We start from the raw sequence: 27,219 nt of genomic DNA on the forward strand, positions 1-27,219 counted from the left end.
CTCCTGTGTCTTATGATCTTACAAGTTATATCTTTAGATTAGATTAGATTAGATTACATTACAGTGTGGAAACAGGCCCTTCAGCCCAACAAGTCCACACCGACCCGCCGAAGAAATGGCCTAATTCCTGCTCCTGTGTCTTATGATCTTACAAGTTATATCCTTGCTGTACATTTAATAACATTGCCAAATCCTTAATATCGGCCAAGAACTGGTAATAGTGAAGAGAGTGGTAACAGTGGTAATAGTGAAGAGCTGTAATTACACAAATATCTATTGGAATAATGTTATGACTAAATGATAGGATGACAGGAGGAATTGATAATATCTCAGGAAAAATTCCTTCATCAGAACACTCTTCATTCAACTAGAAAGGAATCATTGCTGGATCAGGTAATGAGAAATAAGGTGGGCCAAATGGACAAGCTGTCTGGAGAAACACTTGGATGAGAGTCACCATCACATCATAAAGTTTACATTGATAATGGAGTAGAAAAAATAGCAATCTAAAGTATGACTTCCAAATAGAAGATAGTTAACTTCAATGAGATGAGAAGAAACCTAGTCAAAGATTATCAGGGAAAGATCATAACAAAGCAAACAGATGATCTTTAGTGAGATATTTCAGGCGAACAGACAGAAGGGAAACAAAGGCTCTGTCTCTTAGATGACAAGGGAGATATGGAATCTGAGCAATAACTGCTGGTCCAGTCAGCGATGCCTGCATCTCATGAACAAATGTTAAAAAAGACAGTGTAAGATGCATGTCAGGTAGATTCTTTAAATGAGAAGCACCTCAAATATAATAAACTGAAACAAGAAGTGGCAAAAAATAAAACTGGAAAAGAAAGAATATGACACTGAAATGATCATAAAACATAAAAGTCATCTACTAGCATATAAACAGTAAACATATAGTAAGTGGCAGTATCAGGCCAATCAAGGACAAAGAGGGCGATATATGCTTTGATACACAGGGCAAAAGCTTGAATATTTAGTTAAGTAATTTGATTAGTGGTTTACTACAAAGTTGTTAACAAAATTCTGCTAGGAGCAGAAACGGCAGAGATAATGAATGGGATGAATATTTCTGAAAAGTTTTGCTATGCTTAAAGCAGTGTATCATGTTGCCTGGATGTTTTGCATCCCAGATTGCTATAAGAGTGCAGCAAGTGATTAGGAAGATAAATGTTGACGATTATTGAATTGGAAAGAGAATATATAAGTAGCGAAGTTTTGCTGCAGTGCTATTGAGACCCTATTTGGACTTGTGTTCAGTTTTTGCCTACTTATTTAAAAAAAAATATTCCCACAGTGGTAGTGTTCCTACCTCTGAGTGAAAAAGTCTGGCTTCAAATCCCACCTACTCCAGAGGTATACAAAATCAGATTTGCTGGAAGTTGCCCTTGGAATAATTATTCATTTGATGCTTTTAACCTAATTTATCACTCTTCCCCAGACATTACACCCAATGTACTCGGAAGATGAAGTCTAACGTCAATGACACACACATGGTCGGATGAGTCTGCTTTATATTTTCTAAACAACCTGTTCAGAAATGTTATAATACACCTGCGGAGCAGGTGGGACTTGAACCCGGGTCTCCTGGTCCAGAGGTAGAGATACTACACCTGCACCACAAGAAGGCCATGTGAGTCTGCTTTTCTACTATTATGCCACAAGAGCTGATAAATCTGCTTTTTTTAAAAACATAAAAAAATGTTTCTAATCAACCTATTTAGAAATGCTATCACACATTTAGGTGGAAATTTAACCCCAATCTCTCATACCAAGGGTAAGAACACTACCACTGCACCTTAACCTGCCCTTGAGTCTGCCTTGTAAAGGGTTCAGGTGAAGAGTTCTAGCTGGGCAGGTCATTGCCTGTTACCATGGTATCTCAGACTCAACAAGGCCAACATGAGATCAATTAACGGTTTCCTATGGGCCTTGAGGAGGTTATCACAAGAAGTGACCACAATTCAGACATGCTTCATTAACTGTAAATTGCTTTGAGATCTTTATTGTTCAGGAAAAGCACTACAAAAACAATGTATTTCTTTATACTTTTCTAAAATTGACATGGTGCCTGTATCTGAGCAAGTTCCTGGTTTTATCAGATCAAGTGATAGTGCTTCTTCATCAGATGTCTGGTGTCATTCTAATTTTTCACAAAGAGGCTGGAACTCCTGGACAAGAAGGTGCTCCTGGATGTCTTTAATGAGAAATGCAAAAGGGGTAGATTGGGGTAAGGTAACTAGGATCGAATGGAAAGCAAGTGATCTATGGCCACATTATCTTCAGCTTTCATTTCATGCTGGATAGCAAAATGATGATGGGATTGGATATGTGAAGGGGCAGCATGCAAGAAAAATGTGAACATCCTGGATGTTCCAGTGATGTCAGCTGCAAAGGCTTTGGAGCACCAAGGAACTCCGGAGAAGCAGACATACCTGTTTCCTGTTGCTTCTATTCTGCCATCAGCTTATCAGCTACTTGCATTCGCAACAGAAATGGAATAATCTCACATTGCATTGTGCATGAGGTGGGGTTTCTGAATGCTCAGCAAAAGTCATGATTTCTGAGGAGGTGAGTGGTGAGAATGCAGTGCATTCTGCCATTTGACAGTTGGTGATACTGTGGGTAGGAGATGACACTTTATAATGCATTCACTGATCTTGACTAAAACCAAATTTGAACACTTTTTTCTGCTATTAAAGTCAGGTCTTCAGACCAATTCCAGAAATTATCAGACATGTCCTACCTCCTCTCATTTTCATTGGGAACTAGATGTGTCATGTGGATGTATGATGCCCTACTTGAGAAAACACTCAGTCCTCTCATGTAAGTAATACAGACTGTAATTAGCCAAATCCCTAGCATCGATCCTTTCAGCACATCACTAGATACACATTGCCTTACTGAAAATGATCTGATATTCATACCCCCTACTTTCTGTTGTTAACCAGATCTCACTCCACGTGAGAAATTATCTTCAATCCCACGAGACTTGTCTTGTTTGACATTATCTTTTGGAATACCTTGTTCAATACCTTCTGAAAATGCAAATGCACTATTTCCACCAGAACGTTCCTGCTAGTTACTCACTTGAAAGGTTTAATACAATCGTAGAATCATACAGCTTGGAAACAGACACATTGTCAACTCTTTCGTGTAAACCAGATATCCTAAACTCACTCAGCCTGCATTTGGCCCATATTTGTCTAAACTTTTCCTGTTCAGCTGCTCATCCAGATGCCCTTTAAATGTTCTCATTGGCATCTGCCTCAATCACTTCCTCTGGTAGATCTTTCCATACACACATCACCCTCTGCATGAAAATGTTACTATCGGGTCCTTTTTAAATCTTTCCCCTCTCACTTTAAACCCATGCCATCTCGTCTAGGACTCACCCACCCTCGGAAAATGATTTTGGCTTTCACCATATCAATGCCCCTCATGATTCTGTAAATCTTTCTAAGGTCACCCCTCAACCTCCGACACTCCAGGAAAAAAACCCCCAGCCTATTCAACCTCTCCCTATAACTCAAACCTTCCAGTCCCGGCATCATCCTTGTTAATCTTTTCTGCATCGTCTCAAGTTTTACAACACCCTCCTAATAAAATGACGACCAGAATTGTATATGGTATTCTAAATGTGGCATCAGCAATGGTCCTGTACAGCTACAACATTACATACTAACTCCTGTACTCGGTGTTCTGACCAATGAAGGCACCTTCTTCACCACCCCCTATCTACCCAAGACTTCACTTTCAAGGAACTATGCACCTGCACCCCTAGGTTTCTTTGTTTGGCAATGTTCCCAGGGCCCTACCATTAACTGTATAAGTCATAGCAAAATGCAATATCTCACATTTATCTAAATTAAATTCTAATATACTTATCCAACACAATTCCACTTCCATAATATCATATGGACACTGATTAATAATACTGTGATTTCACAAATGTGCTGTTACCCTATTCTTAGGAATAAATTCCAGCATTTTTCTTACTACAGATGTCAGGTTAATAGAACTGAAATTCCTTACTTTCTCCAACTTATCATGAACAAGGACGTTACATTTCCTATTATCCAATCCATGGGAAATTTTGGAACATAAAAATCAATGCCATTCTTTTTGCTGCACACAAATCTCTACTTTCATGCAACTTCCTATTAATAGCTCTCTGAAATAATACTGATCGCCTTTCTCTTGAATTCATCTGAATTATTATATCACAAATTCTTCCATGTGAATTCCACATTTTGACCATTTTCTGAGTGCAAATTCTTTCCTTGTTCATTTACAGAGAACAATACAGCACAGGAACAGGCCACTTGGCCCACCATGTATGGTGCATATCCCTCTATTTCCTGCACATACATGTGTATGTCTCAATGCCTCTTAAACTTTGCTAATGTATCTGCTTCTACCACCTGACCTGCAAGCGTGTTCCAGGGACTTACCAGCCTTTCTGCAAAAAGGATTCCTCACTCATCTCCTTTAAACTTTCTCCTCTCACCTTAAACCTATGCTGCCTAGTATTTGACATGCTCACTTATTGGATTTAATGGTGACTATCATATATTTACAATATTTGATTTTGGAGTTCTAAACTATGGTCACTAGACCCAAAACATTAACTCTGATTTCTCTCTACACATGCTACCAGACCTGCTGAATTTTTCCAGCAATTTCTGTTTTTTTTTGTTTCTGACTGCTGGCATCAATGGTTCTTTCAGTTTTTAAAATCAGATTTTGGATTCTGTACAAGAAATTAATTTTAAGCTCACATTCTATTTTTGCTTTGTAGAGATTAACAAAGGAGACAATCTATCCAGCAATTCGTGGAGAATAGAAATTAGGACATGTATTTGTTGCCTCATAATTGCAGGAATATTTGTGCACCAATAGAGAAAAGCAACACTAATTTACCACTATATTTTCAGAAGTTCCTGGGGTAATATTTGCAAAGATAATAAAACAAATGCCTTTTTCTATTGTACAAATAAGAATACATATGACAAATATATATTAATTAAAAATAATACACTGCTGTTGTTTGCAGGCTTGTGTGGCTGTACTTCAAAAATCTATAATATAGAGTGAACTTAAAAAACTGCAAGGCATATTTCAGCAAGTTCATTTCTTAACAATATCTGCTAACTATGCTCACCAAGTTCCACCTGTTCACTACAACCTATTTTAGAATTTCAGTGTATGAAGGTGTCAAAAACAGGGCTTGTCATATTCAGTTTCAAGTGCTGAACATATATAGAAACATATGATGATGACTGGATGGATACTGAGAAATACCAAGTGAAATTACTGATGTTGCTTCTCTAATTTTATCCTGATATTAGAATACCAGTTAAAGCAATCATTGGGCTTTTGTATGCTAAATATAGGAACTGGACCTGCTGTGCCAACAAAAAAAGTCACATATATAAGATGTCCAGGAAATAGAGAGCTGCTGGTGTCCAACCATCAGGGTAAGTTTGTCACTATATTGTATTATTATTTGAGGTTAATGTTTCTAGCACGTCACTTTATATTATAACAAAATAAATTATTTCAGAAACGTCTCTCAAAATAAGGGTCAGAGGATATAACAATGATTTGCACATTGAAATTAGATCCAAAAAAGTAAAATGCATCCGTTCTGTACTTTTTTTTGCTAGACTTTGCTGTGGAGGTTTGATTCTTCTTGCCTGTGACTGATAAAAGGTACGGATTATTATTGCAACCAAATAGAAACTCTATTTTTCTGAATCAATTAAAAATAATCAGTGCCACTGAATTAAGAATTGAATCACAGAATCGTTACGGTGCAGAAGGATGCTGTTCGGCCCATCGCGTCCGCTCCGGCTCTCTAAACGAGCACTGAGTGTAATCGTGAGCCTCACAAACGACTTGCATTCTAGTCTGCAAGTTATTTGATTTCAGATTATTATCTAACATTGTGCTACAAGCAGCGACTTTAGCATCCGGCAGTACAGTGTTGCATAACATTTCAATGGCACATAAATATCGCGCGCCACATATTTAAAGTGTCCGACGGCTTTGAAATCACAGAATACAAAAATGTAATTTAGTGTAATTAAAACTTGGGAATGACTTTGGTGTTTTAAACATGGCCAATCCGTGGACATTACATTGAAAAGATATAATGTGTAAAGTTCGAGCAATTTGTCTCCTCTGCAACACTGCCGAAATAAGCGGTGGACAAATTGCTCCGATTTTGAAAATTAAAAGCCACACCCGTCATTTAGATAGCAGTGAGATCAGCAGGACAAGGATGTCGTTCGTTTTCTTCAGAAACAGACTACGTATCTGGAGAAATCGGACAGTTCCGGATTAAGCCATTCGGCTCATCGAGTCTGCTTTGAGAGAATCAGCTACGCTGAATGTGGATGGAGTTGTCGTCATATAGTTTTGAACTGCAGCTAATCAAATCGCTAAAAAAAAGTTTAAGGATTGAAAAGCATGCAATAAATGATAAAGGTTACTAAATCTGCAGAGCTTGCAATTAAACTCTAAATGAACTCTACGAATTACTGCAATAACAGGACAGAACAAAATATTGCAATATATAAGTAAAACTCAGAAATAAATGAACAAGATATATCTTTTACTCGCTCAAACAGTAATTGATTAAGTTCAAATATAAGCGATCTTGCTTCCTGACCTAAGTGAAAATTAATTGTGTCAAAAAGTAATGCACTCAATCTCTATTTTAACAATAAACAGAAGCCATGGGGGATTCGGAAATGGCAGCGTTTGGAAAGGCGGCGTCCTTTTTACGCAAAAGTGAAAAGGAGAGATTGGAGGCTCAGAACCGTCCATTCGATGCCAAAACCGCCTGCTATATCTCCGATGACAAGGAATTGTACGTCAAAGGTACAGTCAAGAGCAAGGAAGGTGGTAAAGCCACCGTGGAGACTATCGACAAGAGGGTCAGTTGAACAACGGTTAAGTAAATCATTCTGAAATCATTCGCAAAACTCGACATTCCTTTAGATTAATATGCCAATTATTCTGCAGACTGTAACTGTCAAAGAAGACCAAGTTCTACCAATGAATCCTCCAAAATTCGATAAAATCGAAGACATGGCCATGTTGACCCACTTGAATGAAGCATCCGTGTTGTATAACCTCAAAGAGCGTTATGCTGCCTGGATGATCTATGTAAGTACGGTAGATGCAGATTGCATCATTAAACATGATCGTGGAAGATACGAAAAAAGTGTCTCATTCTTTTCCCCAAATGTAGACCTACTCTGGGCTGTTCTGTGTCACGGTGAACCCCTACAAGTGGTTGCCCGTGTACGATCCCGAAGTCGTGGCTGCTTATCGGGGCAAGAAGCGTCAAGAGGCTCCACCCCACATCTTCTCCATCTCTGATAACGCCTATCAGTTCATGCAAACTGGTGAGTTTGTGCTTTTTCGTTCATTTTATCCCTGTCTGATTTTTTTTCGTTACTGGTTGAAACTAGGACAATGAGATGAACGGACGCCGCATTCTGTTATCAATTTTGATCTTCTTCTTCACAGATCGCGAAAACCAGTCGATCCTGATCACGTAAGTTGCTGTTTTAATATAATCCCGCAGAGGTCGGGAGTTAGGGAACAGAACTGGCATCGACTCCGGACTATTTTAATCGCTTTATTGGTCCAGCACTTGCTAATTTCCTCATTTTCTATCTCCCTCCTGTCCAGCGGAGAATCTGGTGCCGGAAAGACCGTAAACACGAAACGTGTCATCCAGTACTTTGCCTCAGTTGGAGCCGCAATTGATCCAAACAAGAAGAAAGAAGCTCAGAAATCTGGGAAGATGCAGGTAAAAGAAAAGGATTCTAGTAGAATGCAGCAATTTCTTGGTTGTAACTCGTTCCTCAAAGAATTCTCCAAACTGTTAACGGGAAATCTTTTTGCAGGGGTCCCTGGAGGATCAAATCATCCAGGCTAACCCATTGCTGGAAGCCTTTGGGAACGCCAAGACAGTGAGAAACGACAACTCCTCTCGCTTCGTAAGTTTTTGAAACATTTCCTTCAGTTGCTGACTATCTTGCACTGTATCCTCTGGTGTGCACTGCACTTATTAGCATCAGGATCTGCCAATATCACAAATTAAACTGTGCATTTGTTGTGAAATCTTGCTTCAAACCTCTGATTTCAATAACCTTCACATTCCAGGGTAAATTCATCCGAATTCACTTCGGGACCACTGGGAAATTGGCTTCTGCTGATATTGAAACCTGTAAGTACCGTTGAAGTTAACCTTTCAACGTTTGTAGATGGAGTTCTGGTCAAACACAATGGTTCATCAGTAAATCTACATTTGTATGTGCACACTCTCTCTAGATCTGCTGGAAAAATCCAGAGTAACTTTCCAGCTAAAAGCTGAAAGGAGTTACCACATTTTCTACCAGATGATGACAAACCACAAGCCAGAAATTGTTGGTAAGGACAGAAGTTTTGTTCTCTGCTAACCTGGGAGTTATTAGTTCCAAAGCTTTAATTTTGGTCATACACTGTACCCTAAACTCATTTTACAAATACACTGTAGATAACTTATTTTTAAAAATCTAAGCATTACGGTTGTAATTTAATGCTGTTGTTTTCACATTTTAATTCCAACTTTATCTGATATAAGGGCTTGCCTGTCTGTAATGCATTCAGTGGTGGCTTGATGTATATAGAACTTAAACTGAATTTGACGTATTCACTGAATGGAAGAGAAGAAACCTGAAGGTAAAACTGGGTGCTATGGAACATTTATTTATTGCAAACATTCCCACAAAATGTTTATTTTATTTTCTGCAGAGGCTTGCCTCATTACCACCAATCCCTATGATTATCCATTTGTCAGCCAGGGTGAGATTAGTGTCAACAGTATTGATGATAATGAAGAACTAGTGGCAACTGATGTGAGTATCATCTGTTTATGCTTTAGTTGTATTTTCTTATTCCCGCTGATATCTTGAAAAGCATGCAAAAATTTGGCAATTAGCACAAATACACCATTTTTCTTAAATATAGCAAAATTTAGAATAAAGATGATACAGTCATAGAGTCCTACAGCATGGAAACAGACCTTCGGTCCAACTAGTGCATATCAAATATAATTCCAAACAAAATGAGTCACCTGCCTGAGATAGGTCCATATCCCTCCAAATATTTCTTGTTCCTGTACTTATCCAAAAATTTTTAAACATTCTAACTGTACTCACATCCACCACTTCCACTGGAAGTTCATTCCACACACAAACTACTCCGTGCAAAAAAGTTATCTCTCATGACCTTTTTAAATTTTTCTCCTCTCTCCTTAAAAAAAATGCTCCCTCAACATGAAATCTCCCACCCTGGGGAAAAGATACCTGTCATTCGCCTTATGTATACACCTCCATAAGATCACCCTTCAACCTCCTTCACTCCAGTGAAAAATGTTCCAGCCTATCCAGCTTATATTTATCCATGCTTCCAGACAGAAAATTGAAATATTTTTGTTTTTGATCCATAGGGTGTGGTAGCATGACATTTCAAAATAAATTTCAATAATTTCACAAGTAAGTAGATGAGACTATTTCAACAAATGTTTCTTTTCTTTTTGATTTTCACTCTATTGTTTGGTTATAAAGACTGCTATTGATATCCTGGGCTTCACCAATGAGGAAAAATGGGGCATCTACAAACTCACTGGTGCAGTAATGCACTTTGGTAACATGAGGTTCAAGCAGAAACAACGAGAGGAACAAGCTGAGCCTGATGGCACAGAAGGTAACAATGTCACACATCTCCATTTACTATATCCATTAATAAAGGTTATATATTCAGATTACAAGCTTAAGGGGTGATCTGATCAAAGACATCAAGATATTAACAGGAAAAAATAGGGTAGGTAAAGATAACCTATTGCTATTGGTTGCACATTCCAGAACTAGGGGTCATAGTCTGAGAATTAAGGCCACACCATTCAGGAGAAATGTTAGGAAGCACTTTGACACTCAAAGGGTGGTAGATGTTTGGAACTCTTCCACAAATTACAATGGATACTGGATCATTTATCTATTTTATATCTGAGATAAATCATATTTTATTCAGGAAAGGTATTGATATGCAGTTTGACCACAGATCAGGTATAGTCTCATTGAATGGTGAAACAGGCCCGAGGGGCTGAATAGCAATAGGAATAAGCCATGATCCAATTAAATTTCAATCAATAAAATACACTATTTATTTAAATTTATAATATAAACTGTGTTGAAACTAGTTCCACAATGGTAAAGTGTGTTCTTTAAGAAGCAAATGGGGTCAATTTTTGGATTCTGACTTCAAGAAAGCTGTCCACAAAAGAACTTGTGATCTCTGTTGCACTGCTCTGCAGTTCCTGACAGGAAATTAATCTGGTGTACATTTAACGGAATTGTTATGTATAGCAGTGAAACCAGTAAAGAGGATAATCAGCCAATGATAATTGAAGCATTCTCCCACACCGGAGGACCAGAAAATGTAGGAGCAGAAAGTAGCCATTTGGTTCAGTGAGTCAGCTCTGCCATTCAATGAGATAATGGCTAACCTAGTAATCCACAGTCCTCAAACTTACTATTCACTTACTATTTAAAAATCTGTCTCTAACTTGAACATACTTAAGAACATAACCTCTAAAGCTCTCTTTGTTAAAGAACTCCACAGATCACTAACCACTGAGAGAAGAAATTCCTCCTCATCGCAGCCACCAATGTGTGACTCTTATTCGGAGATCATAGTCTCTGGTGCTAGACTCACCTACAATGGGAAACAGTCTCTCTGCATCTACCTTGTAAGACCCCTTAGAATCTTATATGTTTCAATAAGATCACCTCTTATTTTAAAGTCCAAAGAATAGAAGCCCAGCCTCCTCAAACTCTTTCAAACAAGAAAATCCTTCCATCCTCAGACCAACCTACTGAACCTTTGCTGAATGTCTCCAATGCCAGTATGCCTCTATTCTTCTGATCACAGTGTGTAACCAGACATTTTTCCCTTACACAGCAATTGAGGAAGTTATAAACAGTTTTTCTTTCACTTTTGAAATAAATTTTCAAATGGTGAAATAAACTATTAGCATTGGAAAAGACAGAAGCTAAACTATCAAATAATCAAGCTATAAAAACATTGTATTTTTACTTTTTAAAAAGTGGAAACTTATCCTACTGGAGAAACCTAACATCCAACAAGTGTAAAATTAATCTTTCAGGGCAAATAAGACTGGTTAATACAAATAATGAACTTAGCACATAATTAAAAGCATTTTATCGAACAAGTTATACTTTTTCAAAGGAATTACAATAAAGCTCACAACATAAGTTGGTTTTTTTCATGGGATATGAGTGTTGCTAGCAAAGCCAGCAGTTGGTGCCCATTTCTAATTGCCCTTAATCAGAGTGGTTTGCCAGGCCACTGCAGTCAAAAATCAACCACACCACTGCACATCTGGAATCTGGGATTGCAGCAGTTTGAGGCAGCTCACCACCTTGTTCTCAGGGCAACTAGGGATGGGCAATAAATATTGGCCAGCAAGCGACAGCCATGTCCTACAAATGAACAAAAAATGTCACATGTAAGCCAGGTAAAAATGACAGGTTTTCTTTCTTGAATGGTTTTAATGAACTAGATGGTGTAATTTGGAGCTATGGACAATAATAATAAAGGCTCCAACCCCTTTCCATTACATGGCTGAGCAGAAATTTCTCCCTCTCTTACCTGCCTTCACTGCCATCAGGAGGAATGATTTGCAGATTGACACTCTACCTCTTTAGTTAGTTTATGGCAGGATTTTTATTTGACCACCAAATCCTGCAATGCGACCTGAACCCGGAGCTTCTGATTCAGAGAGAAAAATGATATACGTTGCAGTATAAGACCACTCAGCACAGCAGTAAAACATCTTAACTAAGAAAATGAAAACCAATAGCGCTCACTGTTTATTGCAGCATTCTCAATTTAGATGACTCTTTTTATTTTATTAGATGCCGACAAAGTTGCTTACCTGACCGGCCTCAATTCTGCAGATTTGCTAAAGGCTTTATGCTATCCCCGAGTAAAGGTTGGCAATGAATTTGTGACCAAAGGTCAAACTGTTCAGCAGGTACAGCTTATAAAAATATTAGTGCAATAACATGCATACATGGACATTTAATACATTTAACTGAGGTTCTACTTTTGGCTCAAACAAGTTTTCTATTCTTTCAGGTTTACAACTCTGTTGGTGCCCTTGCCAAATCTATTTTTGAGAAAATGTTCTTGTGGATGGTTGTCCGTATCAATCAGCAATTGGACACAAAACAGGCCAGACAATTTTTCATTGGTGTGCTGGATATTGCTGGGTTCGAAATTTTTGACGTAAGAAATAGAAACATAAATAGCACAAAATAAACTATTAAAACAAGACAGCACCAAAATCACAAGCCAATGATTAATTAACACTTTCAATTGCTATCTGTATTTAGTTCAACAGCCTGGAACAGTTATGTATCAACTTCACTAATGAGAAGCTGCAGCAGTTCTTCAACCACCACATGTTTGTTCTAGAACAAGAAGAGTACAAGAAGGAAGGAATTGAATGGGAATTCATTGATTTTGGTATGGATCTGGCTGCTTGCATTGAGCTCATTGAAAAGGTCAGTAATATCATGCAAATGTTAATTAAAGCTGAAATCTATTTATAGAGACACCATTTCTTTTATTTAATTATCTCAGCATCCATAAATGTTGTCACATCCGCAGCCCATGGGCATCTTCTCAATTCTGGAAGAGGAGTGCATGTTCCCCAAGGCCTCAGATACAACTTTCAAGAACAAACTGTATGATCAGCATCTTGGAAAGTCAAACAACTTCCAGAAACCAAAGCCTGCCAAAGGAAAGGCTGAAGCTCACTTCTCACTGGTCCATTATGCTGGAACTGTGGACTACAACATTTCTGGCTGGCTGGATAAGAACAAGGACCCCCTGAATGAAACTGTAACTGGACTTTTCCAGAAATCATCAGTGAAACTACTGGCTCATCTCTATGCAGCAACAGCTGAAGGTAAAATTATATTACAGGAAATTTTAACATTCCATTTTCTGAAAATTGCATTCCTCAGTTTCCTAAATTGATTAGAACAAACACATGTCTTGCTCTTTTGTAGCTGAAGCCGGTGGTGCCAAAAAGGGTGGCAAAAAGAAGGGTGCTTCCTTCCAGACAGTATCAGCTCTATTTAGGGTACGTTTTTCTCTGATGTGGCGATGCATGTGAATCAACTTCTAATGATTTTGAATGAGGTGGAAAAATATTGATTGAGTGTGCCAAATATGATAAGTACATTGTCTTGAACTATTATTATCAACACTAGAGATCAATGTTCCTTTTTTGTTCACTTCAAAGGAAAATTTAGGCAAGCTGATGGCTAACCTGAGAACCACACATCCACATTTTGTACGCTGTATTATCCCCAATGAGACAAAGACACCAGGCAAGTGTAATTTCCTCTCTATACACAAAGGTTTTGATAAATAAATCACAAATCAAATATGCAATATGTACAGTCCTTGGTTTTTAACTTTAAAAGGACATAAGATATTTGTTTGGTGTGCTGTATTTAAATTATTATATGTTTAACCAACAGGTGCGATGGATAACTTCCTTGTCATACACCAGCTGAGGTGCAATGGTGTGCTTGAAGGTATCAGAATCTGCAGAAAGGGATTCCCAAGCAGAATCATCTACGGTGACTTCAAGCAAAGGTATTGAAAATTAAAATGCACATGTCAAATTTATATTATACATTATTAATTAGCAGATACAGTTCTAAAGAGAAATAACAATAATATGTTTAATATTCTAATACAATAGATACCGGATTCTTAATGCAAGTGCCATTCCTGAAGGTCAGTTCATTGATAGCAAGAAGGCTTCTGAGAAGCTATTGGGATCCATTGATGTCGATCACACACAGTACAAATTTGGACACACAAAGGTAATTACAGTCAAAATGGAAGTTTTTTATTGTGAAGTAATAGGAAGAATCCATCAATATAGCTTTATGTTTATGTTGGAGAACATAATATATGGTTTATTTTTCCTGTATTATTATGGAAATAGAAAAACAGAGCTAGTCCACACCCACTACAAATTACTCTCTTCGGGTGGGAACAAAGCATTTCACATTTCAACTGTGACACAACTGGGCATCTCTCAATTCAACAATGCAAAACCAAATTGAATCATATTTTTAAAATTTACAACAGTTTAAAAATTCACATTTTGCCCTTCAACAAAAAAGCTGAGCACTTACTTTCATTTATTTAAGGTGTTCTTCAAGGCTGGTCTCTTGGGTACACTTGAAGAGATGAGAGATGAAAAATTGGCTCAACTTGTTACCCGCACACAGGCTATGTGCCGTGGATTCCTAATGAGGGTTGAATTTAAGAAAATGATGGAAAGAAGGTGAATGTCATTTGGTGCGAACATCAAAATAAATGGATCAATAAAAAACATTTTACAAAATACCACATAATTTTATTCATCTAAAATGCTAAATAAGAATTGTTTTAAACTGTGTCTTATCTAATTGCATCCTTCAGGGAAGCACTGTACACTCTGCAGTACAACATCCGTGCTTTCACAAATGTCAAACACTGGCCATGGATGCAATTGTATTTCAAGATCAAACCTCTCCTGAAGAGTGCTGAAACTGAGAAGGAAATGGCAAATATGAAAGATGAGTTTGAGAAAACTAAGGAAGCACTTGCCAAATCTGAAGCACAAAGGAAGGAATTGGAAGAGAAAATGGTAGCTCTTGTACAGGAAAAGAACGACCTGCAACTTCAAGTCCAATCGGTATAAACATGCACATTTTTATAACAGTAAACTGTGTTTACAACTTGTGATAACCATATCCTTGTATAATGGCTTGTGTCACTTTTTCTTTAGGAAACTGAAACATTGGCAGATGCAGAAGAAAGATGTGAGGGATTGATTAAAAATAAAATTCAACTGGAGGCTAAACTAAAGGAAGCCAATGAAAGATTAGAAGATGAAGAGGAGATAAATGCTGAACTCACAGCTAAGAAAAGAAAACTGGAGGATGAGTGCTCTGAACTGAAGAAGGATATTGATGACTTGGAGCTCACTTTAGCCAAAGTTGAAAAAGAAAAACATGCCACTGAGAACAAGGTATGAATCAATGATTTTTTATGTATTGTAGATACAGGATGCACAAAAAGATTTTCATATCTGCTCATGACTTTCAAAAAATTATTTTCTATGCTTTGTCTTTATTGAATGTAGGTTAAAAACCTGACTGAGGAGATGGCTACCCTTGATGAAAGCATTGCTAAATTAACAAAGGAAAAGAAAGCTCTTCAAGAGGCCCATCAGCAAACTCTGGATGACCTCCAGGCTGAAGAAGATAAAGTCAACACTCTGACCAAAGCAAAGACAAAACTGGAGCAGCAAGTTGATGATGTAAGTGATCATAAACACAACAAGATCAAAAGTGATTGATGATAATGAGATTATTTCTTCAAAATTCAATTAAAAATTCTTCATTTCCTTAAAAAGCTTGAAGGCTCTCTCGAGCAAGAGAAGAAACTTCGCATGGATCTTGAACGCGCTAAGAGGAAGCTTGAAGGTGACTTGAAGCTGTCACAAGAAACCATAATGGATTTGGAGAATGATAAGCAGCAACTGGATGAAAAGCTTAAAAAGTTAGTATTTATCTATTCTTTATTTACATTCCCTTTCCTGCAATTTTTAATCCAGCTATGCTCATTATTAGCAGTTTGCAATTGGAGACACTGACATTTCAGTCAGGGAATGTATATTAATTAGCATGACCTTTTGACACAGTAGACTTTGAACATGTCTATATATGCTGGTGGCACGGATTAAAAAGGAAGGCCCTTCATTGATGATGTTAATTCAGGAACTAAGGCTACATTTTACGTACTAAACAGACACTTTAATGTCCTTGACATGTCAGTGAAAATAGACTTCAACAGTGAATTCAGTCATAATACTGAAATGTAGTACTTCAATGGTGTAGTTTAATATTTCACTCTTATTATTAAAGGAAAGAATTTGAAATCAGCCAACTTCTAAGTAAAGTTGAAGACGAACAGATTTTGGGTTCCCAACTGCAGAAAAAGATTAAAGAATTACAGGTGATTTATTTATCTGATAAAAATGTCAATGTTTCCTTCAAAAACATTAGATGCATGAACTGATGCTACTTATTCCAGTTTTCTTTCATATCCTTTGAGAATTCTCTATATTGGTTTTAGGCAAACCTTGAGAAAGTGGCTCGGACTCTTGAGGACCAGGTCAGCGAACTGAAGGCCAAACATGATGAGCATCAACGTTTGATCAATGATTTATCAACTCACAAAGCACGCCTTGCAACAGAAAATGGTATTTATCCGTTATTGTTCAAAGTTTGATCAATACTACCTTCATATTCTATTCCAGAAAGCCTGTTGGCTGACCGTAGCTAAACATTACACTTTTATCTTCATAAAATATGTTAAACCTTTACAGTTAAACATCTCTTAATGCAACAATTATAGTTATGTTGTTGTTCTGTGCAATGTGAATTATCAATTACTGCTCGTCACCTGCATGCAATTAAACATAATTAATCTGCATTTAACATATTTGTAATGTTTTGCTTGGAATAACTTCTGATTTAAGGTGAATTGAATCGCCAAGTAGAGGAGAAAGAAACCTTAGTATCTCAGCTGACAAGAGGTAAACAAGGATATACTCAACAGGTTGAAGAGCTCAAGAGACTGTTGGAGGAAGAAACAAAGGTATCAGAATAATTTAAGCAATTTGTCCATATTAATTTTGGAACATTTCATAATTTATTAAATTAATTTCCATTTGTTTTTCAATTCATGTTTGTAACATTTGAGATTAAACTCATTATAGCATTCTGAAATATTACTTTTTCTTGACAGGATGGTCTAGTGATTGACCTGAGATGTTACCTTTAAAACTGCTCATACTTCTAACAATTGTAATCATACTGGATGTAGGTTTGCTTGCTGAGCTGGAAGGTTTGTTTTCAGACATTTCATCAGCATACTCGGTAACATCATCTGTGAAGCTCCAGAGAAAGCACTGATGGTATGGCCCGCATTTTAATTTATATGTTTAGGTTTCCTTTGATTGGTGATGTTATTTCCCATGGTGATGTCATTTCTTGTGGTGATGTCATTTCCTATTCTTTTTCTCAGGAGGTGGTAAATGGGATCCAAATCAATGAATTTGTTAATATAGTTCTGGTCAGAATGCCATGCTTCTAGGAATTCTCATGCGTGTCTCTGTTTGGCTTGTCCTAGGATGGATATATTGTCTTAGTTGAATGTAAAGATACTAGTGAGAGTGGGTCATGTCTCTTTACATACAAATGAGGAAGGACACCGCTTCGACTGGGACAATACATCCATCCTAGGACAAGCCAAACAGAGACACACATGAGAATTCCTAGAAGCACGGCATTCCAACTGGAACTCTATCAACAAACACACTGACTTGATCTCATTTACCACCTCCTGAGAAAAAGAACATGAAATGACATCACTACAAGAAATAACATCACCAACCCAAGGAAACCTAAACACATAAATAAAAAGTGGGCCACAACACAGTGCTTCATCCGGAGGCTCACTGATAATATTACCTAGTATGGCGATGAAAAGTCTGAAAACAAACCTTCCAGCTCAGTGAGCAAATCTACATCCAGAACCTCAACCTGAGTTACAAATCTTCTCAAAATGTGCTAACTGTAATCATTATCAAATTAGCAAAATAATATGCTAATAATCACAGATTTATTTACTTATAATTCCTCATTCAACTTTGTAATTTTTTTCAGGCTAAGAATGCCTTGGCGCATGCTCTACAATCCGCCCGCCATGATTGTGATTTGCTCCGTGAACAATATGAAGAGGAACAGGAGGCAAAGGCCGAGCTCCAGCGGGGCATGTCCAAGGCCAATAGTGAAGTTGCTCAGTGGAGGACAAAATACGAAACTGATGCAATCCAGCGTACAGAGGAACTGGAAGATGCCAAGTAAGTTATAATGAAATGAGAATTGAGTTTCGTATCACAGGGTCATTGAGATGATATTTGTTACAACATTTTTGGTCTTACTCTTCTCAGGAAGAAGCTTGCTCAGCGTCTGCAAGATGCAGAAGAGCACATTGAGGCTGTAAACTCCAAATGTGCTTCACTGGAAAAGACAAAACAGAGATTGCAAAATGAAGTGGAGGACCTTATGATAGATGTGGAGAGGGCAAATTCAGCAGCAGCAGCTCTTGATAAGAAACAGAGGAACTTTGACAAGGTAAGAGTATGTTGTGGCCTTGTTTCTATTTTTCTGAGATTTTAAAGTCTTATAATAGTACTTATTATTATATGTTTTTTGCTATGGGTAGGCATGGATACCACTGTAATTCTTTTGTAGGATTAGAACTAATTGTTCAATGGACAAAAGTCCTAGAAGAACCCATCTGACAATTAAGTTACACAATTTTCTGTCCTTAAAAAGACTGTGATTCAAGGCTAGTTGCCATTTTGCAAGTTCAGAAGGGATAGATTTTTGTTGAATAAGGATCAAAGGATATAGGTGTAAATGCAATAACTTTGGTAAGTGAAATTGAAGTACAAATCATCTTTGATCTAATAAATCATGAGACCAAGGTGAAGGGACTAAAACATTGAATGTTGATTTGTGATTTTTTAAAAATACGTTAGGCCATGTAGCACAAACTATAGCTAGTCAGCTTTTGTTGAATCTCAAAGTTTATTTACACCACTAACTATTTACAAGGCAACAAAATGACAGACTTAACACTCAGTCTAGGTTCTGCGCTTACATTTGTTACTGTATATCACACACACAAATGACTGACTACACTGAATCCATAACACAAAGTGACTGAAAGCAAAGTGGGTGAATTTTTAACAGAATGCCACATATTGTGATATTATTTAACAATCTTAAAGCTGGTGTATATGTGGTCACAATATGACAAAGCCTACACTTCTTCCACTGTTTGAAAGGAAGTAATAAATATACTTACACTGTACATTATATCACTTGTTACTGAACATAAGACCATAAGATGTATCTTTCATATAAGTTCCAGATGCTTATCAAGGAGAATATATTCATTTAGGGGCAGGCCTTTGTGTTTTCAGACAATTAAACATGCATGAATCAAGTTCTCTTGTGACAGACAGAATGTGATTTTCAGATCAAAATGTAGGCCTAATCCTGCAGGTGGTGTTTCACAATCCCCCAACCATCAGCTCAAATCAGTATTGATTATAGAACTGCATCCTCATATTTCATTTGCAACCTTTGCAATTGTCCACTACAAGATCCTGGCAGACTGGAAACAGAAATTTGAGGAAAGCCAGACTGAATTGGAAGCAGCTCAGAAGGAGTCCCGCACTCTGAGTACTGAGGTCTTCAAGATGAAGAATGCATATGAGGAATCTCTGGATCACCTTGAAACTCTTAAACGAGAGAACAAGAACCTGCAGCGTAAGTGTGAAAACCTCTCATGTGATTTAAATATTTAAGAGTATATTATTATTAAATCGAAATGTTTCACTTTCTTTTCATAAACTTTAGCAAAATTCCATTCTTGCCATTTTTATCCCCACATTGTATCCTCAAGGAATCAGTCTCACATCAATAGTTGTATACTATCCTTATGTTTCTTTGGCAATCTTAATATCATTCTCATTAAATATGCATAATGTGTCTTTTGTTTTCATAAATCAGAGGAGATTTCTGATCTAACTGAGCATCTGGCTGAAAGCAGCAAAGCCCTCCACGAGGTAGAAAAGGCAAAGAAGTCAGCTGAACTGGAAAAGAGTGAAATTCAGTCAGCTCTGGAGGAAGCAGAGGTAAAACTAATAATTATTTAAGCAGCACAAATTGGAAATTGAAAGTTAGGATGATAACATTTACCAAATGAAGTAAGAGAGTTGCAACAATTGTCCAGCTCATTGGACAGTTTTAAAATTGATTGAACTGATATCTTTTCAATATTTCAAAAGCAGCAGACTAAATACATTAAATGTCAACCTTCATGAGAAACAAATGGGTGATTTTTCTGAATATGAATTTTTCTTGAAAAAATAACCAGAAAGAAGACTGAATTTATATATTGTTGCTCATGACAGAAACATACAGCACTGATCAAGCCAATTCAATGGATTTCTACTTCTGCAGTACAGAATGATAAGTTTTTTCAAACTCAAAAGTTTCAATTCTTTTTTTTTGCAGTTAGGCTTATATTAAATTTGGATTGTTACTTTAAAAATTGATAGACTAACTTAAATAACTCCTCACTCTCTGCGTGGAAGTGAAATCAACTGATGCAGTTATTTAAGTTGGTTGGTCAATCAATGGAGGAAACTGAAAGCCTCCCAAAAATGTGAAACTATGGTAACAAAAATTATCAAGCTCAAAGGCTGGAAATAGAAGTGCACAGTAACAAAAAAAAAACTATTGTATGCTGTCCTATGCAGGCCTCTCTGGAACATGAAGAAAGCAAGATCCTCCGTATTCAGCTAGAAATGGGCCAATTAAAGTCTGAAGTTGACAGGAAGATTACAGAGAAAGATGAGGAGATCGATCAGCTGAAGAGGAACCACCAGAGAGTTGTAGAAACAATGCAGAGTGCCTTGGATGCTGAAATCAGGAGCAGAAATGATGCTTTAAGAATCAAAAAGAAAATGGAAGGTGATCTGAATGAAATGGAGATTCAGTTGGGACATGCAAACCGTCAAGCCTCAGAAGCTCAGAAACACCTCAGAAATGTGCAAGGACAATTAAAGGTCTGTTAATTACAGCATTTGTTTATGATTTATTGTTATTTTTAAACACGCTCAAAACTTGGACTGACAGTTATGTACATATAATGGCATTGTCCTATATGTTTGGAAAAATACACAAATTACAATTTGTTACCACTATTAAAACTTGCAAGATCTCATTCAAAAAGCTAATTCTAATTAAATTTGCAATATATATATTATGGTTTACCATATTATCTCCTGACAAAATATTTCAACATTCAAAACAGGATACTCAGTTACAGCTAGATGAGGCTTGCAGAGGCCAGGAAGACTTGAAGGAGCAATTGGCAATGGTTGAACGCAGAAGTAGCCTGCAACAGGCTGAGATTGAAGAAATAAGAGCAGCCCTGGAGCAGACAGATAGATCTCGCAAGATTGCTGAACAAGAGCTTGTTGATGTCACAGAGAGAGTACAGCTACTGCACTCTCAGGTCAGTCCACACTCTAACTTCAGTTTGAACAGAATCAGGTACGTAAACTGTATTTCCAAAAAGACTTGGATGTTGTGCATGACGACACAAGTGGCCTTAGAGATCTCTAATGTTTGGCTCGTAAATATCCTTGCCAAATTCATTGGCAGAAACTTGCAAGCAATTTTAGGCTTGTGCTTTGTAGCCAGCAGCACTTCAATCGGACAGCTTCTGCTGCTGGTCGGAGAAATGGCCAGGGCAGGTCTCCTGGAGAAACCTCCAAAATTGCTGGAGAGTAGATGGCAATGCAGAGGCCTGTGATCCAGAAAAAGAGCATGCCTATGGTATATATTGACAATTAGGGCTAATACAGGAGGTCTGCAGTCATGGGGGTGAGGGGGTGGCTGGGGAACAAGCCTGCAGAGACTGAAAGCTTGCTTGATAGGCCGGGGCTACACTGCTGCTCCTTTGCACCCAGAAGGGATCCCAGAGTTGACACATGAAGCGAGAAGCTCTTGCCTCCCTTTCATAGATGAGGTTCTGACTTATGAGAAACTCAAATAGCAGCAATACATTTTAAAGTCTAGCTTTGCTTTTGCCCACCTTGTTGTTAATATCAAGCAGCAGCTGTTTTTTTCAGTTCACACATCTTTCAAACATGTTGTTATAAATTAAATTTTCCTGTAGAACACAAGTCTCATTAATACCAAGAAGAAGCTGGATGCTGACCTGAATCATCTCCAATCTGAAATGGAAGAGACAATTCAGGAATCCAGGAATGCTGAAGAGAAAGCAAAGAAGGCTATCACAGATGTAAGCCAGAAGTTAACAGTTTATTTATATTTTTACAAATATTGGTTAAGGAATGGAATTACTTTGTTGATGCCATTTGAAGTTTGAGCAGAAATAATAATTTGCTCCATTGCCTCACATTAACAAGGCTGCCATGATGGCTGAAGAGCTGAAGAAGGAACAGGATACCAGCGCTCACCTTGAACGAATGAAAAAGAACCTTGAGCAGACAGTGAAAGATCTACAGCATCGTCTGGAAGAGGCTGAGCAGCTGGCAATGAAGGGAGGAAAGAAACAGCTCCAGAAATTGGAAGCTAGGGTAAGCAACAATGTTGTACTGTTGTATGCTGCATGCCAAGTTTTGTAAATTTTCATGTCCTCTGCAACAAATGCCTGTTTGGAAGACTATATTTACTACCCAATTTTGGGCCTAATTGATCTTGCCTGGAGATGGTAAAATAGAAAATCGGGGGTACCTCCAGGCATGTTCTCACGACCAAGTACACCTTTTCTCCAAATGACTCTCATAAAGGTGTCCAATTAAATAGAGAAGCAAAACACTAAACCTTTCTCTGTGAAATCCTCAGAGAAATTACAGAATAGGTATGGACAGTGCCTGCTGGCCCAGCCATCAGCACCCGCATTCTGTGAATTAATTAAAACATTGCTACAGAACTATCCAAGAAAATCTCTCGAACTGTTTCATGAGTCAAGCTTGAACTCCAGCTTGAAGTGAATAGTGAAAATGGAACTGGCATTAAGAAGCAGTCAAAATCCTCACCTTGGCTTGTTTACTCCATTTGTTTACTACCAAAATGCAATGTAGCCTCTTTAATCCATGCTAACTGGAACATTTATTGGCACTCAGCTGATAAATGGTTCCATGAGTGGCCACTCTTCTTATGTGGTGCACTGTAACTTCTTTATCAGGTTGACATCTGGTGCTAATTCAGGCTAAACACATGATACAACTTCTGACTCATTTTGACTACCCTATAGACTCTTAACAGCAAAAGCCTGAGAGCAAATCAACAACTTTGATCATGACAATACAAAAGGCAATGTGAAATTGAATGGGGATATAAGGCAATAAATTCAATTTCATGGCTGGCTTAGGTGCGTGAACTGGAAAATGAACTGGAAGCTGAACAGAAACGAGGTGCTGAAGCTATTAAAGGTGTTCGCAAATATGAAAGAAGAGTGAAGGAACTGACCTATCAGGTATTTATAAGCTCATTACTTGGAGTGACATACTATTTTCAGAACTCTTTGAAAAAAATTCAGTCTAAATATTACCTATTTTTTCTTATTTACAGTCTGAAGAAGACAGAAAGAATATTCTGAGACTGCAAGACTTAGTTGACAAATTGCAGCTGAAGGTCAAGGCCTACAAGAGGCAATGTGAGGAGTCTGTAAGTATCTAAGAAATATAGCTGAATTTATTCTACAAAATGTTTTAAGGAAATGATTTTGTTAAACTATAATATAAACTTTAGAGATTTTTATTATATCAATCACTCATGAAACCATACTAAAAGTCAGGACAATCAACCACGTGTTTCCTGCATAAATAGATAGTCATTTTGTTTACAATACACTCTGCTTTCTCTGTATTTTTCTATCTATCTTGCTCAATGAGAACATACTTAGTTTTGTAAGATGCTACTCATAATTTAGCTTCAGAGCTCAGAACCACAGTACAGAATGATTGCTGTTACTATTAAGTAAATTCTCAAATACATCAAAACTTTTGAGAAATTATGACCATTACATTGGAATTTACAGCACTGAGCAATAAAATGACTTAACCTCATTCTAGCCATTTGCATTGCTACTTGTCCTGGCTAGGAATAGGGACAGCACTGGAGTGTAGGGCATGAACCAGCAGCACTCGGTATAGTCAGATTGTGATTCTGATTGGAATGGCCGAATTGGCACCACTGATTTAATAGGACTGGGCACAGATCAAGTGCAAATTGCAAACCCACATTCAAAGCTGGTGCAGACCAATTTTTAGCCAAGGTATCCCTAAAAAAAGGACCAACATTTTGTGTTTTATATTTTACAATAATTTAATTACACTCATACATTTAGGCACATTTCAGAATCTTTGAAAATGGCATTCAGAATGTAAATCATAAGTGAAACTTTCACCGTTGAGAAAATGTTCAGCTCATCTAGTGAATTTATTGAATGGAATTGGCTATTTTGGAAGATTTGCACATGTCTCCTTAAATCAAAATAAATATTTACTAGTTATTTCCACTATGCTTTCAAATGGTTCGAGAATCCAGTGGGGTTCACATTATCTAAGGATAATATTGGTATCATCAAATATTATGTCACCAAACAGTTTGCCAGGTACAGATGATAATTTCCATTTTTATCTCATGCCTTCTTTGAATATTAGCATTGTATTTTGTGGTATTTCGACTTCAGATGCAGTTTTTAATGAGACTTGTGAAGACATTAACAAAAGATCACTTACTTCCTTTCCAATGTTGTTAAGGAATGTTTGTTATCTCTATCTAATCGGAAGAGATGTTGTTAAAAATTACACTTTATAAAATAAAGAGTTTAGCTCTTTTTTATGAACAAATATCATGTCTTTCCAAAATTGCCTGAAGAATGCTGGTTCTAAAGTGCTGCTAAGTGGAACTAATGTTTCAGGCAGTTCAGAAAGTGAACATGATCTCCCTCTGTAATTGCAAACTGAAAACTCAACTGTAAATTCCAATATTTAAATATATTCACCAACCAAAAAACAGACGTCTTTATTCAATCTAGGTTGGGTTTGGATTTAGGTTCCCACAGCAAATGAGGATTAATTAAATCTCTTTATAGTGAAGTCTTTTTCTTCAAAAAAACACTTAATATGTGAAGAATTGGACTATAAACATCAAAATGTGTTAGGTAAAAAATCACACGATGCCAAGTTAAAGTTCAACAGGTTTGTCTGAAAACAGAAGCTTTTGAGTCATGTGATTTCTGACCTTGTCTAACTCAGTCCAACATCGGCACTTCCAAGTCATCAAAATGTGTGGTTCACAACGGTAGGGCTCATAGTCACCTCCAAACATACAGGGCAATACGTAATAGAGGCATCTGGATTGTCACTGACAGCCGATCAGGAACTTAATTCAATGACCGTGGACCTTCCCCAAGAACAAGGACCCCAAAGATGGCATTTCTGCCATGTGTGCGCTGCTGGTCATTCAGAAGCCTGCAGCTGTGTATTACTCATGAGTACCTTCAGGGAGCTGGTGGCTCTGCCAGTAATGTATTATCCAAGACCAAACGTCATTGCTGAATTCAATGAGTCTTGGTGTAGGGGTAGGTTGCATTCGTTAGATACTAGTTGAGGGGGATGTGTGGATAGGAATTTCACTTGATCAATTACGGAGTGCCTTTGACTAGAACCTTGACAGGGTTTGTTTCTTTGGCTCCCCACACGTGATTATCCCACCCACCACTGGAAGCCATTCAGTATGCATTAATTGCTTTCTATCCTACTGCCTGACTAAACACGCTCCTTCCACAAAACCCAATATGGGGTCGGTATTAAATTTCACCATAATGACTTTTAGCTGAACTCAAAACCTATCTGAATAATTTGCACTTCCAGTGGCAGTATGCATTCTCCTGTGATCACCGCTCTGCCTGCAATCTGATTGTTTATTTTACTGTATTCCCTTCAGGAGGAGCAGGCCAATATTCATCTGTCCAAGTTCAGGAAGGTACAGCATGAGTTGGAGGAAGCTGAGGAACGTGCTGACATTGCAGAGTCTCAAGTCAACAAACTTAGAAGTAAAAGCCGTGACATAAGCGCCAAGGTATAGTAAATGCATCTGAGTTGGAATCTCAAAATTAAAAAAATTGATAATAATTGAAATATTGAAATGAAAATTAAAGGTAAAAATTTAGGGAGATAGTCACAGTATGTATCATATTTTAAAATCGTTTTTTCCTTGTACTGATTTAACCATTACATCTTCTTTTTACCTATTAGGTCTCTGCTGAAGAGTAGATGAAGAAGATCTGAAATGGTCCAAAGAAGAAATCCACAAAATGTGTATTTCTTTGTAACATAGTTTTATAAAGATAGTTCTGTCTGTAGAAATAAAACAGCAATTCGGAAAATCTTTTTTGTGTACATCTTAAGTTTGTTGGCTGGCCTGATTATATTCTAGGCATACAGAGGATGCACAGAAAAACTACAATGCAATTTTATTGTAAACAAAGATTTGATATGACTGTAGGAAGGAGAAACTATTAGAATTGTGTGTTTAAAGTTGCTAATTGATAACTTGACTTATCTTTAGAACCATATTGAAATGAATAGGTTTTAATTTCATCTGCGAGATTGCATCCAATGAAGGGCACTGAAATTAATTTCATCCAGCCTTTCCATGCCAACATTTATACTCCACTGAAGTCTCCTCTCATCTTTCTTCAGCCAAATCCATTAGTCTAATACTCTATTTCCTTCCCCATCATGCACTTGCCTAACCTCCACGTAAATACGTTTACATTATTCGCACCAACCACTCCCAGTGACTACTCTTAACACTCTTTAGATAAAGAAGTTTCTTCTGAATTGCTGATTGGATTTCTTCTTGACTATCTTATGTTTATGGCTATGGATATGCTCTTCCACCAGGTGGTAACGTTCTGTCTATGTTGTGGTTCTGTTCGCCGAGCTGGGAATTTGTGTTGCAAACGTTTCGTCCCCTGTCTAGGTGACATCCTCAGTGCTTGGGAGCCTCCTGTGAAGCGCTTCTGTGGTGTTTCCTCCGGCATTTATATGCCACTATGTGCTTATTTGCGCTTCACAGGAGGCTCCCAAGCACTGAGGATGTCACCTAGACAGGTGACGAAACGTCTGCAACTCAAATTCCCAGCTCGGCAAACAGAACCACAACAACGAGCACCCGAGCTACAAATCTTCTCACAAACTTTGTTCTCTCTATGTCTACACTCTGAAAACTATTCATAGTGTAAAAGTTGTTCACTCAATCATTTCTAAGACTTAATTTATCAAAACAATAAAAAGACCCAATGTGGAAATCTTTTAACAGTATGAATACTCTTGCGTTTCTGGATGGT

At 37.5% G+C, this 27,219-nt stretch overlaps 1 protein-coding gene across 1 annotated transcript; it reads left to right on the plus strand.

Moving 5' to 3' along the window:
- The first annotated feature begins 6,756 nt into the window (after positions 1 to 6,756).
- On the plus strand, positions 6,757 to 26,255 carry LOC122562340 (myosin-4-like). The gene is made up of 38 exons (XM_043715217.1): positions 6,757 to 6,962; positions 7,051 to 7,194; positions 7,280 to 7,436; positions 7,561 to 7,588; positions 7,726 to 7,840; positions 7,944 to 8,036; positions 8,203 to 8,266; positions 8,371 to 8,469; positions 8,833 to 8,936; positions 9,648 to 9,786; positions 12,018 to 12,136; positions 12,241 to 12,390; positions 12,498 to 12,668; positions 12,775 to 13,075; positions 13,179 to 13,252; positions 13,415 to 13,502; positions 13,656 to 13,773; positions 13,883 to 14,006; positions 14,340 to 14,476; positions 14,614 to 14,869; positions 14,963 to 15,205; positions 15,320 to 15,496; positions 15,593 to 15,738; positions 16,104 to 16,248; positions 16,315 to 16,441; positions 16,721 to 16,839; positions 17,910 to 18,106; positions 18,197 to 18,380; positions 19,421 to 19,586; positions 19,830 to 19,954; positions 20,582 to 20,890; positions 21,139 to 21,342; positions 22,009 to 22,134; positions 22,262 to 22,432; positions 23,230 to 23,334; positions 23,430 to 23,525; positions 25,812 to 25,946; positions 26,123 to 26,255. The coding sequence occupies exons 1-38, from the start codon at positions 6,762 to 6,764 to the stop codon at positions 26,138 to 26,140; spliced, it is 5,475 nt and encodes a 1,824-aa protein (XP_043571152.1). The 5' UTR covers positions 6,757 to 6,761; the 3' UTR covers positions 26,141 to 26,255.
- Positions 26,256 to 27,219: the final 964 nt, after the last annotated feature.

The sequence above is a fragment of the Chiloscyllium plagiosum genome, chromosome 24 (assembly GCF_004010195.1).
Source record: "Chiloscyllium plagiosum isolate BGI_BamShark_2017 chromosome 24, ASM401019v2, whole genome shotgun sequence".
Lineage (NCBI taxonomy): Eukaryota > Metazoa > Chordata > Chondrichthyes > Orectolobiformes > Hemiscylliidae > Chiloscyllium > Chiloscyllium plagiosum.